At 41.9% G+C, this 20,432-nt stretch overlaps 1 protein-coding gene across 8 annotated transcripts in view; it reads right to left on the bottom strand.

Moving 5' to 3' along the window:
- Positions 1-17,166, bottom strand: part of RIC3 (RIC3 acetylcholine receptor chaperone) — a 45,999-nt gene extending 28,833 nt beyond the window's left edge. For 6 of the 8 annotated variants that reach the window (XM_024558899.4, XM_045194061.3, XM_045194065.3 and 3 more), the window contains exon 1: positions 16,835-17,166. In XM_024558899.4, coding sequence (XP_024414667.2) covers positions 16,835-16,958 — 124 coding nt within the window. In that variant the 5' untranslated portion in view covers positions 16,959-17,166. The remainder of the gene's footprint in view (positions 1-16,834) is intronic. The other 2 variants (XM_045194066.3, XM_053924291.1) reach the window with 2 other exon arrangements.
- Positions 17,167-20,432: the final 3,266 nt, after the last annotated feature.

Here is a 20,432-nt window from a genome sequence, read left to right as displayed (position 1 = left end):
TGTTTTCCTCCTGCATTTCTTTTATTTGTAGAGTCATTCTCTCAGACCTTTACGCTTTGAAACTATAACTTCTGCCACCTGTGACTAAGGGTATACCAGAAACAGCAGTCTTGGGTCAGAATGCTGAATTTGGAAGAGATTTTTCTTTTTGTAAAGTTAACTGTTCTTAACAGGGAGCAACCTCACCTCTTGGATCTTAGTACTACCATGTTTCTCAGAAATTAACAGCCCAGAATGTTTAAAAAGTCCATGACTATGAAACCTTTAGAAATCTCTCATTGATTTTTTAAAGCTTTTAATGAAATATTCCAAGTGTACAAAAAAGTAGACATAACACATGAGCACTTGTATACCTACTTACCTGAAATGTACCTGGGACTCCCATGCGCCCTCCCTGCGAAGGTCACGACTCTGAACGTGGTGATGGTTAGGTGTGCTTTTAGACTTCGCTGCAGAAGTCTGCATCCATAAACAATATACAGTATCATCTGAGTATTTTAAAACTTACATTACAAATGGGTAGTGATGATGGCTCTGTAATAACGTGAATGTACCTAATGACACCGAACTGTACACCTAATGGTTACAATGATAAATTTTATGTTATAGATATCTCATTACAATTTTTAAAACTTTTATATTATGGTATCCTACTGCATTCTTACTTCTGCAACTTCTTTTTGACTTTTTTTTCTGGGTGGGGAATCAATAATTTGGCCCAGAAATGTACCGTGTTGATACATGTAGCTCTAGTTCATTTCCTCAAAGCATCTCCTTATGTACCCATGTCACCATTTATTCACCCCTCCCCAGCTGATGAACGTTTAGGCTATTTTCTACTGTTCACTATTCAAATGTTCTACTTTATAGCTACATTATAAATGGGATTTGTGGATTTTCTTTGTAAAAAATGTGCTTAAAAAACAACTGAAGAGATCAGAACACTGAAGATATTAGAACATTAAAATTGCAGAAGATCCAAAATAGAAAACAGCTGTTTTCACTATCTCTAAATGTACTTAAGTATGCCCTAAAATGGGATCTGACTAAATCCTAATTGTTTATTGAAAGCTTTCCCCATATATAGGTTTATTTAATTATTAATATCTCACTCAGCACACCATTTAAGCATGACTAAAAACTTAATGGATTTTACAGAGTGAAGTTCTACTTTCCCTTGTTAATAACCACCCTTACTGCTAAAAACAAAAACAAAAGCTCTATAGTGCTGTTAACAAAAGAGCTTTCTGAAAGCAACATTAAACCATCTGTAGCATTTCATTCTCAGGGCAAATAAATCAATAAAGAACTAAATATGTTTTGATTTCTTTTACACAGTTCAAGAAAGACCTTATGGACTAGTCCCTTAAGATACGTAAGCTTCCTTCTAAACACTGAGGCCGCTCTGGAGGCCGCATTTAATCCGGCGTTCCTTCAAGTGGTGGTTGGGACACAGCTGTTTCTTCAGCACCAGTCTCCAAGAGCCTCCTCTTCTTCCATTCCTCTCCTAACTCTGCTTACCCCTGCTTTGATGCTTTCTGCTAATTCAACCAGCTCTTTCTGCACCTTTTACCCACCTCCCCGCTCTAGTTCATCCTACATATTACTAAAAGGGAGGTATGTCTAAGTTGTTTAGCATGGGGCCTGGTCCATATACTCTACACGTGTTAGTTAACTACTCCTGTTTTGTTACCAGAGTAGTTTTCCTGGAGCATAATTCCAACTGGTCTTGCCATTTTTCTGATCAACAGCTCTCAGCTGAGGACAACAGGCCCTGTTAAACAGGAGGCAGCAAAGTGAGGTAAAACGAGCACCATCTTTTCAGTCAGAGTTACGAGTTAGACTCCTGGCTGTGCCTCCAACAGTTTAGGTGGAGGGCAAGTGGACCTTTCTAGAGCTTGTTTTCATTACCTGTAAAACAGCAATAATAACTCCTATTTCCCAGGGCGGTTATAGGGTTACAGATCAAACAACACACAAAAAGTACCCAGCACACAGTGTGTGTGACAAGTTCTGATGTTCCTCCCTACAAAAGAATTCCTAACCAGCTGAATTGCATAATCTAGTTCAGAAGTACCTCCTCACACTCCTTTCCTGTTACGCACTCCTGATTCAGCCTAACCAGACTCCCCACCATGCTCTGGGCCTGCCTCATGATTTCTTGCTTCTAAGCCTTTGTATTCCAGTGGTTTTGTTTTTCTCTCCAACTCCACATAATCTAAATCCAGCCTGTCCTTCAGGGCCCAGGCCACAGCCCCCACCGCAAAGCATTTTCCCCCCATGCTCTTAGAACACACTTCTTGAATCTCTTTAATTGCACCTAGCGTACCTGGCTTTATTCAAGAGTTATACGTATGTGTCATACAGCATCTATCTGAACGGATTGGGAAACAGAAATAGGTAACATCTTCCACTAATCACCGTTTCTGCCCAATTTTATTTAGTGCTGACTGACACCTACAATCGTATCTGAGAAAAAGCAGCAGCCCCTGACATCCAGAAGCCGACTGGTACTATCAGCTTGGCCTTGCTGTTCCTGCGAGCTGGCCCGGCACTCACAGTTCTCCTGGTGTGCTGCTAAATATAAGCAATTCCAGGACATCAGCATCAAACCATCAAACAAGGCCATGTTGTGATCGCAATGGATCAAGAAAAAAAAAAAGGACAACTCTGTAGTCTGCCTGAACACAGACAAAACACGAGCACTGTCTCAGCCAAATATCAAATCGCCCCCGTTCGTGCATAATGAGTGACTGCTGCTTCTTCACCATTACAGCTTTAGTCTTCAGTCTGCTCTCCCTTTAGACAAACTCTATTAGGATACCCTATCATAGAACTGTCCCCACTTCCTGACAGCATCACAAACTCCACATCCTCAAACCTTCCTCAAAATCACCCAATACAAGCCCAAAGCCAATATAAGGTTTTCAAACACTCCCACTGAGACACCACGTTCTTCTCCAGGGTGTGCGTTCTCCCTTGCTAAAGTAATAAACCTGACTTGCTCAACCAGAGGTGTATTGCTGTTGTTCTGTGGCTGGAAGACAACTAAGAACTTCTTGAATAAAAGTGTAGTGTTTTCTTTACGCCTACTGGGCATGCTCTGGGCCTCACGGACCCTTCACTTTGTTGAACTGATCTGGGCGACGTACACTGCGCCCATTGGCCTTTTAGTGGAATCTCAAGACCCAGCCCAGTCACTCTCCGTACTCAAAGTAGCTTTTTACTTCATTATCCTGAGTAACCTCAACTTCACAGTTTTGAGAACAGGAAATGGCAGTCAGGGTCACTGGTCAAAGTGCTCCACACGTACCACACTGCTCCACACCCACTCACCTCTAAGTTTCTGAACTTGAAAAAGAACCTAATTTACATGCATTCATGAGCTCTCCAATTGTTTCCTCTCTTCTTTGACCACTCTTTTAGAGTAGATATAATTTAAGATAACAAAGAATTGTGTATGTATATGCATGTTATATATGTATACACAAATACAGATATGTGTGTATGTATTTTCACATCTCAGAGCACTCAAGATTCAGTGGGCAGGACGCACTCGAGGAGAACATGTGGATGAGAGTCTGAGCTTTCCAGAGAGACAGGACTGCTGGGAAGGGGCTGGGAAGGAACCTGTTTATGAGCATTCAAAGTGAAACGCTCACCGGAAAACAAGGGCGGGCAGGGTCAGCAGGAGAGATGCCAGACATGACGCTCCTCCAGGAGCACCACGTGCAGGTGGTGGGCAGGACCCCCCTCGAGGGCAGCTCCAGCACAGAAGCAGCACACTGTCATCTTGGAGGACTTCAGCTACCCTGGCACCCGTTCAAAGTCATAGTCAGCCAACACCAGAACAACTGACATTTTCATGTTCCACAGATATGTAACGTAAAAGCAGGGCAACCGCTACTCTGGCCAAAGAAGAAACAGGATGGTGAAGTGAAAGGAGAACCACAGGAGGAAGGGACTGCTCCAACTTAGTATCTGTGGCAACAAAGCAGGGGTTGTGTGGCTTAGGCTCTAGGAAGACACAACCAAGAAGCTCTAAAAACAGGCACACAGTTCCATGGCATGAGCCCATCTCTAAAAGGGAAGCTCTCTAAATACATCTGTTTGGGCAGTTCAGAAACTGTCAAGCATGTAGGAGAGGCACGGGGGGAAAAGCAGGTGTACAGGGAGCTCTTCTAAAAGAAGACAGGCAACAGTGTGGTGATTGCTTGGGGGAGAGGGTATAAGGGGACTAAAAGGTAATATAAAAAATAAAGATTAAATTTAAAAAAGAATAGAGAAAAGGTGAACAGAAAGACACATAAGCAAACAGCAAGAAAGAGCAGCAAGACTTGGAAAAACCATACGAGGAGGCTAAGGATCAAAATAAATTAGGACCTACAACAAAGGTACTAAAGGGGTTCTTTTTTGAGCAAAGGCAATTTGCCTGAAAATAAAATGTAATGCTGAATGAAGTGAACTTCTCAGCCTCTATTTTGCTTCCATATTCCCTCTTAAAGGGAATAAATTTGGGGTTAAATGGAACAGAATTAACAATCCTAAGGAAAAAAATATAGTTCCAGATGGGTGAAGAGAATAAATTCAAGTCTATTCACTAAACAATTTCTACCAAGAAGACTGGAAACATTTGCAAATAAGATCACTGAACTAAAGGAAACTTTCAGAAGTTATGGTGATAAAAAGAGAAATCCTGAAACAGTGAAGATAGATAACTACGTCCCAGTTTGCAAGACGGAAAAGGCAAATGGTGGAGTCCTGAGCTACAGAGAGGTGAGTACGTTGTGGGTCTCAGGCCAGATTCTAAAAAAGACTCTCCCATTTTATGATGGAGTGGATGGGGGAGGGAAGAAATAGTATTTTTTCCTTATGAAAGAAATGCATACCCATGGGAAACTGAGAAAGTACAGAAAAGTTTAAGAATAACAACCACCCATACCTCATCCAGAAATGAAACCACTGTTAACATGTTGACATGTTTCTTTCTGGTAAATGCATAGTGGTGTATCTTTACCTTTCACGTACAGCATATGATTTCCCATCATTTAAAACTCCTCATGAATATAATTTACTGGATTCGTAACAGTCCACGCATGCATGCACAATAACTTATGATGTAACCATAAGGAACATAACAATAATAGTACAAAGGTAATGGTTTACGAGTGCTAATAGAGGAAGCTATAATCTAGGGGCCAACACTCATTAATTTACTCAATTTCCTCATCCTCTCATTCATTAATAAGTATTTACTGTCCACTACCTGCAGGCCTGGTCTGAAACTGGAGCTACAGCAAAGAACAAGACAAAACCCCTGCCCTCGTGGAACCTCCTTTGTGAGTGAGAAAAGAGATAATAAACAAGATAGTGATAAATACTAAGAGAAAAAATATACAGCAAGCCAAGGAGACAATACATGTGGGAGGAAGATTCTAGCTGAAGTGGCCAGAGAAGGCTCAGGAGATGCATGCATTCAAGTGAAGGCCTAAAGAAGATGGAGAAAAGGCAGACGGATATTCAAAAAAGAGCATTTCAGGCAAAGGAAACAGCAAATGCAGAGCCCCTGAGGTGGGAGCACGTCTGGCATGTTAAAGAGCAGCCAGGAGGAGGCCGGTGTGGCCAAAGCAAAGTGACAAAGCAGGAAAAGTAGAAGGCACTGGGGAAGAGGATTAAGCAGGGCCTTTTAGGTCTCATCCAGACCTGATCTTCTCATCTCAGGTTCTGTGGAGGGGAGAGATTTGGGCTTTGACGGGTCAATACGGCTGCTGTGTTGAGAACAGACCGAAGAGGGAAGGGAGCAAGCAGGCTGACCACAGTCTAAAACGGACGGAATGAGATGGGGTAGAGCAACCAAATGACCGACTGGTTGAATAACTCTTCACAAAAGGTTTCAGCAAACAGACTGGTGCAATCCTATCAGCAGGTTCAACTGACCGATACAGTAAGAAAATAATCGGAATGATCTATGAGGAAGACATGCTGATTATAATCCAGAGTAAAATTGAAAAAAAAAATATGAGACAGAAATTTAAACACTGACTAGATATTTAATGACATTATTGAATTATTATTTTTAATGTGTAATAATGGTACTGTGGCATGTTTTTTTTTAATTCTTGGTTTTTTTAGAGATGTATACTAAAGTATTTAAGGATAAAGTGATCCAATGTCTGGGATTTGCTTAAAAAATAATCGAGTGCATGGGGGAGGGTGGGGGGCGGAGATACCCGGGACACAAAAAGATAGTTGTTGAAGCAGGGTGATGTGGACCCATTTGACTACTCTCTCTAATTTTGCTTAGGTTTCAAAATGTCCTGAACAAGAGTGTTTTAATGTTTTACAGCTGAGAGAGATAATAAATACGCTGGGTGGAAAAATGGATGCTCTGAAAAACTTCAAGAGGCTAGAATTCTAGACCAAATTTAAACAGGTAAAATTCAACAGGAAAGAACATAAAGTACTATATTTGGCTCTAAAACATCAAGTAAACAGTACAAAACAGACAAAAATGTATTTTTTAAAAATAGCTTAGGATTCTAATAAATGGCAAGGGCAGCAAGTAAAATGCCAAAAGTCTTAAGACATCCCCCAAATGCGTCACATACAGAATTTTAAACAGGAGTGTGGGAAGAGGCAGTAGGCTGCTCTTTCATTGGCTTACACTTGCTGGTATTTCTATTTTTTTACTTAATTGTAATATATATGTTATTTATTATGCTATTACAGTTGTCCCAGTTTTTCTCCCTTTGCCCTCCTCTGACCATTACCCCCCTTCCCTCCAGAAATCCCCCTCCCCCACTTAGTTCATGTCCATGGGTTGTGCATGTACGTTCTTTGGCTTCTCTATTTCCTATACTGCTCTTAACCTCCCCCTATTTTGTACCTACCAATCAAGCCTCTTAATTCTTGTACCTTTTCCCCCATTCTCCTCCTTCCCCTTCACAGTCGATAACCCTCCAAATGATCTCCACTTCTGTGATTCTGTTCCTGTTCTGGTTGTTGCTTAGCCTGTTTTTCCTGATTTAGTTGTTGATAGTTGAGCATTTGTTGCCATTTTAATGTTCATCATTTTGATCTTCTTTTTCTTAAGTAAGTCCCTTTAACATTTCATGTAATAATGGCTAGGTGATGATAAACTCCTTTAACTTGACCTTATCTGGGAAGCACTTTATTTTCCCTTCCATTCTAAATGAAAGCTTTGCTGGATAGAGTAATCTAGGAATGTAGGATTCCTAGATTACATCACTTTGAATACTTCTTGCCAGTTCCTTCTTGACTGCAAAGTTTCTTTTGAGAAATCAGCTGACAGTCTTATGGGAACTCCTTTGTAGGTAACTCTCTGCTTTTCTCTTGCTGCTTTTAAGATTCTCTCTTTATTTCTGGCCTTTGGCATTTTAACTATTATGTGTGTTGGTGTGGTCCTCTTTGGGTGCAACTTGTTTCAGACTCTCTGTGCTTCCTGGACTTGTATGTCTATTTCCTTCACCAAATCAGGGAAGTTTTCTTTCACTATTTTTTCAAATAACTTTTCAATTTCTTGCTCTTCCTCTTCTCCTTCTGCAATCCCTATAAATTTGGATGTTGGTATGCTTAGAGATGTCCCAGAGGTTTCGTATACTATCCTTATTTTTTTTTGAATTCTGTTTCTTCTTGCTGTTCTGGTTGAATGCTTATTTCTTCCTTATGTTCCAAATTGTTGATTTGAATCTTGGCTTCCTCCCCTTCACTGTTCGTTCCCTGTAGATTTTTCTTTTTATTTCACTCAGTATAACCTTGGCAGCCCCCCTGTGTTTGTTTCTGTGTACTGGGTAGAGCTGCTTTGGCTCCCTGTCTTAGTAGCATGGCCTATTGTAGAAAAGACACCTGTAAATTGTGTGGGGCAGGGCCTTAGGTAATGGCCAGGGCAGGGCAACCTGCTTCACCGCCTTGTGGCTCTGTGTGGAGGGAGGGCTCAGAGAGGGAACAGTGCCACTACCTGGCTTCTGGAGGTTTGCCTAGCACTCACCCCATTTCTAGTCACTTCACCCACTCCCGGTATGTGACTGGCACCCGTCCAGCTGTTGTCTTGGTGGTGAATCCCAGGGTGGGTGGGTTTGCGTATGTTCTAAGTCTGTGAGAGCCTTTTAAATGGCCTCTCCTGAAAAACTAGCAGTTTCTTCCACTGCCCTGACCCTCACTGGTTTTTACAGCCAGAAGTTATGGGGTTATGTTCCAGTGCTGGAATCCCGGGCTGCGTGGTCTGGCCTGGGGCTGGGAATGCTCATTCCCAAGGTATCCCTCCCAGTTTTTATCCACCATACGTGAATGTGGGGCCTCCCGTTCCCGCCGCTGCCTCTCTGTGCCACATCACATCTCCTCACCTCTCTGCCCCTCTCCACATCTCTGCCCCTCCTATGTGTCTGGATGAATGCAGCTTCTTTAAATCCTTGGTTATCAGACTTCCATACGGTTTGATTTTCTGACAGTCCTGGGTGTTATTTTGAGGTTTAGTTGTAATTCTCTCTGTGGTTGCATGAGGAGGCAAAGTATGCCTCCATCTTGCCCAGAAGTCCCACTTGCTGTTATTTTTAAGTAGCTATGTTGAGATACTTGCAACCTATACCATCATATATTTCATATAAGGAATGGAATAGGGAGCTAGAGTTGTCAATGGAAGAAAAAAGACTGAAGAAGGGGATGTTACACTAGTCTTTAAATTCCTGAGTTCACCAGCTTTCCCCTTAAATTTATTTTTCTCCCATTCCTACTCTGGTGAAGGGCATTGCTGTTTATTTATTCACCTGAGACTAATCCAAGATGCCCCCCTCTCCCTTGCCTTCCACTTGTATTTAACATTGTCTCTTAGAATTGTTCTCCTCCTAGCTACTGTTGAAAGCCTCCCCTGCTCCATTTACTCCTCTTCCCCTAGTACTGCTATTTTTGGGGTGGGGGATCACTCTCATCTTCAGAGCAATCAGCATATTCTCTCTACCCAAGCACTGCAAATACTGAATTCAAGCCACTGAGATGGGTAGATATTAGCCGGCACTACTGAAGACTAAGAGTGAGGTAGAAAAGAAGGAAGAGTTTTTTAAAAAGACACACTTTCTCCCTGAATAGAATGTGAGGTGATGCCTGGAACTGCTACAACCATTGCTGCTACCCTGAGAGAGCAGCCAGATGGTAAAACGAACTTGAGAGGAACCCAGAAGTGAAAGATCACAGCTGGAGCCCTGATGAGATTGTGAATCTCTGGATCAAACAACAATGGAGGCCAGTTCTAACAGAGTCCATACGTCTGTCCGTCCATCCATCCATCCATCCACCCACCCATCCATCCATATCCTCACCGGAGGACATGCTTACTGATCTTAGAGACAGGGGAAGGGAGGGAGAAAGAGGGAGAGAAACATCATTGTGAGAGAGAGAAACACTGACCAGTTGCCTCTCCCACACACCCCAACTAGGGACCAAACTGCAACCTAGGTATGTTTTCTGATAGAGCATCAAACCCGTGACCTCTTGGTTTACAGGACAATGCTCCAACCAACTGAGCCACACCAGCCAGGGCAGAGTCCTTTCATTTATATAACACAATAAATTCCCTTTCTGTCTTAAGACAATTGAAGCTGATTTTTCTGTCACTTGTCACGACTATCCTAACTGATGAGCCCAATGGCATTAGCTTAACGATGCTCATGTCTCAACCGGATTACTGCAACGATCTTCTCCCTGAGACATCGTGACAGTGCAGCCTCTACACTGCTGCCAGGGTGTCTTTTCTAAACCCAGGCTGGATGTCTCTCTTCCATTTACAACCTTAAAATGGCCTCCTCTGCCTTTAGAGGAGAATCCAAACTCCTAAAGTATGGCAGGAAAAAACCCTTCAGTTTGGCCCCTGCCAATTCCCTGGTCTCATCTTTTACAACTCTAAAGCTATTTCAAGGCTCTAAGATTTTTTCCCCCTTGTGTTTCCTCTGCTTGGAGTGCCCTTCTTACTCTGGATGATAAAAACACTTTAAGAGATACCACCTCAATATAGACAAGAAATGAAAGGCTGATTTAATATCCAAAAATCAATCTTGTAATACATTATATCAATGGAATGAAGGACAAAATGCCATGATCATCTCAACAGGCATAGAGAAAGCACTTGACATAACTCAATATCCCTTCATAATTAAAACACTCAACAAACTAGGAACAGCAGGAAACTTCCTCAATCTGACAAAGGGCATCTACACAAAACCCATACCTAACATCATACTTAATGGTATGAAAGCTTTCTTCTCTTTTTTAAACTGAACTTACTGCGGTGACACTGGCTCACAAAACCGTACCAGTTTCACATGTACAACTCAACAAAACATCACCTGCACACCGCATCAAGTGCCCATTGCTCCAAGCAAAGTCTCTTTCCGTCCCCATTCTCCCACTTTGCTCACCTCCTCCCTACCTCCTTTTCCACTGGCCATCACCACACTGTTGTCTGTGTCTATGTGACATACGTGTATCTATAGGTATAGATATATATGGGGTTTCTATTAATCCCTTAATCTTCTTTCACCCAACCCCACAACCTCCATCCCTCTGACAGCTGTCAGTCTGTTCCATGTATCCATGCCTCTGTTCCTACAATATTTTGTCCATTTTTGTTCATTAGATTCCACATATGAGTGAAATAATATGGTGTTTGTCTTTCTCTGACTGGCTTATTTCACTTAGCATAATAGTCTCCAGGTCCGTCCATGCTGATGCAAAAGGTAAAATTCTTTCTTTTTTACTGTCGAGTGGTATTCCATTGTATAAATGTACCACAGCTTTTTTATCCACTCATCTACTGATGGGAACTTGGGCTGTTTCCAGATCTTGGGCTATAAAGGCACTGCAAGGAACATAGAGGCACATATATTCTTTTGAATTAGTGTTTCAGATTTCTTAGGATATATTCCCAGAAGCAGGAATGCCGAGTCATAAGTCAGTTCTATTTTTAATTTTTTGAAGTATCTCCATATGCTCTCCACAGTGGCTGTACCAGTCTGCATTCCCACCAACAGTGCACGAGGGTTTGCTTTTCTCCACATCCTCACCAGCACTTGTTTGTTGATTTGTTGATAGTAGCCATTCTGCAGGCATGAGGTGACATCTCATTGTGGTTTTAATTGCATGTCTCTGATGATCAGTGACACTGAGCATTTTTTCATGTCTCTTGGCTATCTGTATGTCCTCTTTGGAGAAGTGTTTATTCAGATACTTTGCTCATTTTTAAAATAAGTTGCTTGTCTTTTTGGTGTTGAGTAGTCTAAATTCTTCATATATTTTGGAAATTAATCCCATATCAGATGTATCAAAGGCAAATATGTTCTCCCATTCAATGGGTTGTCTTTTCATTTTGTTAATGGTTTCTTTTGCTGTGCAAAAGCTTTTTGGTTTGATGTGGTCTCATTTGTTTATCTTTTCTTTTGTTTTCCTTGCCTAAGGAGATATATCAGCAAAAAATATTGCTACAAGACATGTTTTCTTCTAGGATTTTTATGGCTTTGCAACTTAAGTCTTTAATCCATTTGGAGTTTATGCTTGTAAATGGTGTAAGTTGGTGGTCTAGTTTCACTTTTTTGCATGTATCTGTACAATATTCCCAATACCATTTATTGAAAAGACTATCTTTACCCCACTGTTTGTTCTTGCCTCCTTTCTCAAATATTAATTGACCATAAAGGCATGGGTTTATTTCTGTGCACTCTATTCTGTCCGATTGCTCTATATGCCTGTTCTTGTGCCAATACCTTGTTGTTTTGATTGTTATGGCCTTGTAGTATAGTTTGATATCAGGTAGTGTGATTCCTCCAACTTTGTTTTTCATTCTCAAGGTTGCTAAGGCTATTCAGGGTCTTTTGTGGTTCTGTGTAAATTTTAGGGATATTTGTTCTAGATCTGTGAGATATGCCATTGGGATTTTCATAGGAATTGTGCTGAATCTGTAGATTGCTTTGGGTAGTATGGATGTTTTAATGATGCTAATTTTTCCTATCGTGAATACAGTATATTGACAGCTTCCTTCTTAAGACCAGGAAAAAGACAAGGATGTTCACTCTCACTACTTCTGTTCAACATTGTACTAGAGGTTCCAGCCTAGGCAGTAAGGCAAGAAAAGAAAGAAAAACATGCAGACAGACAAGAAAAATAAAATATTTCTATTTGCTAATGACATGACTGTGTATTAGAGCACATAATTCAGCAAGGTTGCAGGATACAATATTAATACACAAAAATTAATTGTATTTCTATACAGTCGTAAACAACCTGAAAATAAAATTAATAACTCAATTTTCAATAACATCAAAACAATAAAATAATTAGAAATAGATTTAACAAAATAATACTGGGGACACTGAAAATTACAAAATTATAAAAAGTTGAAAGCCACTAAAGACCTAAATATAAAGAAATGTTGTGTTCATAGATAGAAAAACTTAATATTGTTAAGATGGCAATACTCCCCAAACTGATCTACAGATTGAACACAGTCTATCAAAATCCCAGCTGGCTTTTTTATTTTTTGCAGAAATTGACAAGCTGGTTCTAAAATTTATGTGGAAATGCTGGGTCACAGGACTCAGAAATCAATCTTGAAAGAGAACAAAATTGGAAGACGTACAATTCAATCTCAAAACTTCCTACAAAGTTACAGTAATCAAGACTGTAGTACTGGCGTATACACACACATCTCTCTCTCTAGACCACAGGTGGCAAACACAAGGCCCGTGGGCTGAATCCCGCCCTCCACCTTGTTTCTACCCCACGGCAGTGCCGAGCTCCTTGCCCCTAGTTAAGGGGCAATTACATTTATACAGTCTTAAAATTACATTCAGCCCTTTGAAGGCAACCGCAAGACTGATGTGGCCCCCAGTGAAAATGAGTTTGACACCCACGCTCTATACACACACACGCACACACATGCACGCATACATATTAATCGAACAGAATTGAGAATCCAGCAATAAACTCACATTTATATTCAACCGAATTTCAACAAGGGTATCAAAACAATTCAATGTAAAAAGAATAGTCTTTTCAACAAATGGTCCTGGGATAATTAGGTAACTGCATACCCACATGAAACTGGGCTTCTATGTAACACTGTATACAAAAAAATAACCCAAAACAGCTTAAAGACAAATGTTAAGTGCAAATACTGTAAAATTTGAAAACATAGGCATAAATCTCCATGACTTTGGATTTAACAATGACTTTTTAAATATGAAACCAAAAGCAGCAGCAACAAAATGAAAAATAAACTGGACTTCATCAAAATTAAAAACTTTTCTTCTAAAAGTACACCATCAAGAAAATGAAGACAACCCAGTCAATGGGAGAAAATAATTGCAAATCACATACCTGATAATGGACTTGTATCTAAAATATAAAAAGAACTCTTAAAACTCAGTACTAAAAAGTAACCCAATATAAATACAGGCAAAAGATATGAATAGAACTTTCTCCAAAAATATACAAAAGTAGCCAAAAAACACATGAAAAGATGCTCAAAGTCCTTAGACATCAGAGAAATGCATATAAATCCACAATGAGATACTACTTCACACCCAGTAGAAAGGCAATAATCAAAAAGTCAAACAATAACAAGTATAGACAAGATGTGTAGAAACTGGAACCTGCATACATCACTGGTGGGAATGTAAAATGGTGCATCTGCTTTGGAAAATAGTCTAGCAGTTCCTCAAAAAGTTAAACATAGAGTAATAAACCACATGACCCTGAAATTCCATTATTAGTTCCAGCCACACTAAATTGCTCATATTTCCCAAATGTATATTCCCGAGAAATGAAAACGTGTCTACACAAATGTTACCAGCCGCATTATTCATAATAATAAAAATATAAACAACCCAAATGCCCATGAACTGGTGATAAAACGATAAATAAAATATGGTATATCCACATGAAGGAATCACACTCACCCATAAACAGAAACGACGCACTGACACAGGCTACCACGTCGATGAACCATGAAAGCACTGTGCCAAGTGAAAGCAGCCAGTCACAAAAGGTCACATACCGTACGCTTCCATGTACATGAAATGTCCAGAGTAGAAAAACTAACAGAGACAGAAAGTAGACTAGCGGGTGCCCTAGGGCTGAAGGGGGGATGTTAGAGGGTGATGACTGAAGATTATAGTATTTTGGGGGGTGAAATGTTCTAAAATTGATTTTGGTGATGGTTGCACAACTCTGAAAACACAAAAAACCACTAAACTGTACACTTTAAATGGATGAATTGTATGGTATGTGAATTTAAAAAAAAAAAAGTCGCTAGAAAAAAACTACAGTCTCCTCCTCTATGACACCTTTCTTGCCTCTAATAAAACTGACCATTCTAACCATGTTGCCACCACTCCCTGCAAGGACTTGGGGACCTTCACCTGACACTTTTTGCACTTATTTGTCGTCTGTTTTCCTCTATAAGCTGTGGGTTCCTCAGGCAGTGATTTGGCTTATTCTTCCTTGGAATCCGCAGTATCCGCAGTACACTGTGTATTCTATGTGAAAGGGGACATCGTAAATGTTTGCTAAAACACTATCTTAACAGCTGTCATGTGGAAAAGGGACTATGCTTTTTCACATACTCCAATGGGTGGAAATGGAAGATCCAGTGACACGAATTTTAAGAATTTTCAAATGATGGAGGCTGCCCCTTTCTTCAAAGCAAGGATTTCTGGGTTCTGTGAATTCTCTGAATTGCTACTCAGATCCTCAATGTGTACATAAAAAGCATATGCATTTTTCTGGAGAGACAATCTGTAACTTTCATCAGATTCTTAAAGGGATATGTAACCCCAAAATGGTTAGGAGTTACTATTTTGCAAATGTCAGTACACCAGGGCAGGGATTTACGTTAGCGAATTTCAGTCACCAGAATATATCATTCAAGACAAGTTTCTGCCTAGAAATACTGCTTCAGCAACTAATGCAAAAAGAGAATTCACAATTTAGGAACTTCATAATCTTAAATTATTCATTTAAAAGTACTTACTGACTGTTATTTTAGCCAGGTGCTAAAGAAATAGTGCTAAAGAAGACAAAGTCCCTGCTCTCAGTGAGCTTACATTCTAGAAACTAGAAACAAACAAACACAAAAGAGCAAACAAGATAATTTCATATAGTCATCCCTGCAATAAAGAAAATAAAAACAACATGACGGAATAGGAAATGATGGGAGTGGAAAGAATTATTTTAGCTAGGCTCCTTAGGGAAAGTGTCTTGGAGAAGGTCACATATGAGCTTGAATGATGAGGAAGCTGAGGGAAGAACACTTCAGGAATAAAGAGAACAGAAAGTGCAAAGATTCTAGATGAGAACATTGAACACCAGCACTTGAGTTCTCAAGGGAAAGAGCCATGTCTAATTGCTATACTCTACAACACTCACAAGACTGCCTCCCACTCGCATTCGTCACAACTTATTCAAGATAATTCGGCATAATGGGAATTCAATGCAGTAAAACACTGTTTTGGAAGAATTTTACTGTGCAAGATCATCATGAATTTATTTCTCTTCAAGGCAGACAATGTCAACAGACAAGTAAGTAAAACCTTTGGGATTTTGTAATAACAATAAATAAATAAGAACAAACACGTACAGATTTCTGGGGAGCCTCTTCCATGTAAATCGTTGTTGCAAGTATAAAGATTATCAAGCAAATTCTACCTGCCCTCCGCCGCTAGAGCCTAGTTCTCTGTATTTGTAGTATTTATAATGCGGGATGTGCAAGAGGGTGGACCTGCAGCCAGTGCACACAAATTAAAGGGAAGTGGATTTCCGTTTAAAAGGAGCTGTCCAATAATAACAGGATGAACAAGAGTGGAAGTGTTTGGAGACTATAAAACCACGTCTCTAGGATGTTACAGAGATGCTTTACAGGAGAGAGTTACAGCAGAACTTCATCGCCTATGGAGAATTGTTCTAGTTCCCTCTCCCAGCTTTTGGCATCCACCTTTACACTCGCTCATTCATTATGTGAAAGCCCCAAAATGCAGCCAACAGGGTGGATTTTTTAAACACCACATACATCATACAAATAACAAAGGATTAACAAATAAACATTTAAGTAAGCGGACGGTAGTGATTTCTTCATGTTAGTAATTAACATTTGGATTAAGTCTTCAAGTTACAAGTATACCTCGCTTTATTGCGCTTCACAGATCTTTCTTTCTTCACCTTTTTTTTTTTTAAACAAACTGAAGGCAAGCCCCCGCCGCCCACCAGCTTTAACAGGGTGGTCTGGAAGCGAACCCGCAGTATCTACAAGGCATGCCTGTATGTTTTAAAAGGCACAAAAAGAGCCCGAAGCACTCAGCAACCAACATAAACACACACATACACACACACATTACTAATTAACGTTACCACCACCAATTCCAACGGACTTTATTACATATAAAAACACAGCAGAAAGCACCCAGAAACCCTAAAGAGGGATTCCAAGTGGGAGCCCTCCTGAAGCTAAGCACCTGAATTCGTTGAGAGAAGCCGGGGAGAGGAAGGGGCTGCGAGTAACGGGTGTGTGCAGGCCACTTAGAGGGTGCCCAGCATGGAAGCACGCGTTCCTGGCCCTTGAAGGTCAGAAGGGACAGGAAGGTGGCGGTGGCGGAGGGGCGCCCGCTGACCACCGATGCCAAAGGAACCGTGAGGCTCGGCACCTCCCGAACGGTGTGCCTTCCCCAGCCCGTTTTGCGGATGTAGGTGGGGACCGGAGTCACCCCTCCCTGGAGCAGCGTTCTCCCTACTCGTAGCAGGGATGCTGGGGGCTCAAGGGGGGCTGGCCTGAGCTTACCTTCGGGAGCTGGCGGCGGCTCCTGTCGTTTTCCGCGGGACAGGAAAACCTTGGGCAGCAGCAGCGACATAGCCAGGACGAGCCCCGAAGCCAACGCCACCCTCTGCACCGTGGAGTACGCCATGACCACTGGCCCTCGCCACAGGTGCAGACGCGAACCGGAACCGGAACCGGAACCGCAGCACCGGCGGCCTCCTCCGAGCTAACGGTGGGCTGCGCCGACGGCAACGCGCGAGGGACACGAGCGCCCGGCGCCCGCACCGCCCACTCCGCGGTGCGGGGCCGGTCCACCGCTCCCGCGAGGTTTCGTTGTACACGGTGCCCGCCGCACAAACGAGCATCCCCTCCCTCCCCCTCAGGCCCCACCCGCATCCTACCGCCCAAATAGCCGGCACTCCCACCACGGCTCACTACCACCCCGACCACACCATCAATTTCTCATTACTTCAGCGAACTCACGATCTTCCGGTTCCCCCACCCCCACGGCCCTCGCATCCATTCTCCATCCGCAGCCAAAGGGGATAATGCTAAATCTCAGGTCTAAGGATCGCTCTCCACAGCTTCAAACATCTCAACTCCTCTGCATCCTCAGAACAGTCGTCAAACTCCTTTCTATGACCTCGAGGCCCCGCATCACCGGGTCCTGCCAATGCCCCATCAAACTAGATCATCTGCTATTTCCCCAGCATAGTCCTGGCTCTGCTTGTCCTGTTGCAGCTGCCTGGAAAATTCCTAAAGCCATCCCCACCCTTTAAAAACTTCTCCGAAGAACAGCTGGAAAATACTACCCTGTGAAACTTTTCAAGTCAACCTCTCCTTCCTCTGTATCCCCGCAGTTCTTCCTTAATGTCGTTACTGATCTAGTTAATAACACATTCTATTAGTTCTCACTATGTATTGAACCCTGAAATGGCACTAAAGGGTCTGATGCGTAAGATGGTTTCCCTAACGGAGCAGATAGGCACCTCAACAAGAAAGTGCAAGAAATTTAGGGTTGGCCAAAAAGTCCGTATGCCTTTTTCCATAAAATAAAAGACACATTCTTCATTTTCACCAATGGCTTTATTGATTTGGATATTTTGAGTATGTCGGCCATCTCCCACTGTTGGCCTCTACTGGGCAGAGGCCAGGGGTGCTGCTAAACATCTTCCAATGCAAAAGACAGCTCCACAACAGAGAATTATTTGGCCCAATGTCAAACCACTTTTGACACGTTCAATCAGTCACTGCACCTTCTCCACACACTGCAAAAAGCTTTTTTTTGGCATTTTTACCTTTTTTGAAATAATAAAGCATAATACGCTGGGAATGTTGCATATTTTCTTCATCTTCAATGTTAAAATGGCTGCACAAAAGTTCACCAATTTTCATGGGTTTTTGGGGGGGGCACGCTGATATGACAGGTGTCATAATACAATCTAACAAAATTGTTTTGAATGAAGTTAAAAACAACTAGGCACTACTAGAGCCATTATATGGAAAAATATAATGAACTTTTTGGTTTGAGGGGGTAACCCAATATTTTGGACTCTGGAGCAATCAGTACACCTAGAAAGAGGAAGAGTAGGGAAGAGTTCCTTAGAGTAAGTGAAATTCAAGTGAGTTTTTGAAGATGGAGTGAGTCTTTGAAGAATAAGTTACTAGGCAGAAAGGTGGGAGGAGTTAGAAGGGTATTTCAGAAAAAGGATGCAAAGAAAGCAAAGGCATGAAAGCTTGAAGCTCCCTAGTGTGTTCCAAAAACTAGTATTAATAACGCATTCTGTCTGGGCCACAGGGTAGGCAACAGGACATACGTGATAAGACTACAAATATATGCAGGCGCCGGACTGTAAGCAGCTTGGATACGACTTCCAGTTAAACATAGCAGATGGAACACACCCATTTATCTTCGCTTTCCCCAGAAACCTTACAAAAATGAAAATAAAGAGATACAGTGTATCAATTTTAAGACTAAAGAGAATGGGAGAAACCCCATGACACCAGACAAGAAATGTCAAAATTTTGTAAGATGCAACATTATCCAATAGAAATATAATGCTAGTCACAGGTAATTAAAATTTTCTAGTTGCCACATTAGGAAGTGAAAATAAACAGATAAAGTAAATATTTTATTTAACCCAGTATACCCAAAATATTACTAGTTTAACATATTCGGCACCAGTCAATCACATTTAAATGGTTAATAGCGTGTGACCAGTGGCTATCATATTGGACGGTGCATGTGCAGAGTGAGGTGCCTCTTCATCAAAAGTAAAGTCCTACAGACAGAAAGCCTCTAACAGGCAAACTAACTTGCCCCTCAGAACCTACAAAGTCTTAGGAATTGGAAACACTGAGTTCCTTGAAAGGCAGAGATGTGGACTGGGGCTGAATAAAGGATTGGTTGAAAGTCTGATTAAGAATCAGTTGATAGCCTCCAAATCTTTTTTTGAGTTATTTACTTTTAGAGTGAGGGGAAAGGAGGGAGAAAGAGAGAGAGAGAAACATCAATGTGTGGTCACCTTTTGTGTGCCCCCAACTGGGGACCTGGCCCACAACCCAGGCATGTGCCCTGACTGGGAATCAAATCGGCAACACTTATGGTTCACAGGCCAGCACTCAATCCACTGAACCATACCAGCCAGGGCCGATAGCCTCCAAATCTTGTTCCTCTATTATGGAGCCACAATTAGGGCCAGCACCTGTGGTGTTGGAGCTTCCTACAAGAGCCTCCTCTGGGGGACAGGGCTGTTAGGCAGCCCATGGAGCTGGGGAGGCTTAGGGCAGAGCCCTGCTGGCTGGTGGTGTGGTGGAGCAGGAGTGCATTATATATGATTCGAGTCCTCTTGAAAAACTCGGGTCTTACCCCTGATGCGAGGGCTCAGTTTTTCCAATAAAATATCCATGGAGAACTGAGATCATAAGTCTGGTGGCTAAAGAAGGAGTGAATGACAAGGAAGTAGAGACAGCACGTCCCGCCCACACTCTGTGGAGCTTCATGGAAAGAAAAGCTGAAAGGTATAGTGGTAACTGGAGGGTGTTTGAGGTTTGAGGGAGGTTTGTTATTTTCTAAACAAAGAGGCTTGAATATGTGTACACAGTTAGGGGAAGATGTTAGTACGGGGAGACGGAAAGTATAGGAGCAAGGGGACCAGTGTTGGACCAAAGCCCAGATTCTGGAGCAGACATAAGGAACAGACATTAAGAATCCAGCAGTAGGGATCAGCTCAGAGGAAAGAAAATGGGAGTGAGTTCAGGCACACATAAAAGAAGCTCAGGAACAACAAATCAAGGGGGTCCATTTCTTATTGAGTCAGTCTTCTAGGTACAGGATATGGTCAGACCGTTATCTGAGAATGAGCAGGGTAGGAGAGGACTTGTTGAGTGTGGTGAACATTTGGAAGTGGGATAAGAGGTATTCGGAAACCACTCCAGCTTAGCAAAGGGGTTCCCTTTGGGGCTTAAAGACAGCCAGGGACTACCCAATCTCTCTCTCTCTCTCTCTCTCTCTCTCTCTCTCTCTCTCTCTCTCTCTCTCCTCTAACTCTCTCTCTCTCTCTCTCTCTGGAAACTAAGAGCATCTTCCAAGCAGCACATGCTGGCCAGGACCTGGCACCCC

This window comes from Desmodus rotundus, chromosome 5 (genome assembly GCF_022682495.2).
Source record: "Desmodus rotundus isolate HL8 chromosome 5, HLdesRot8A.1, whole genome shotgun sequence".
Classification (NCBI taxonomy): Eukaryota; Metazoa; Chordata; class Mammalia; order Chiroptera; family Phyllostomidae; genus Desmodus; species Desmodus rotundus.
Note: the sequence above shows the minus strand (reverse complement) of the source record. Positions and strands in the feature narration are given on the sequence as shown.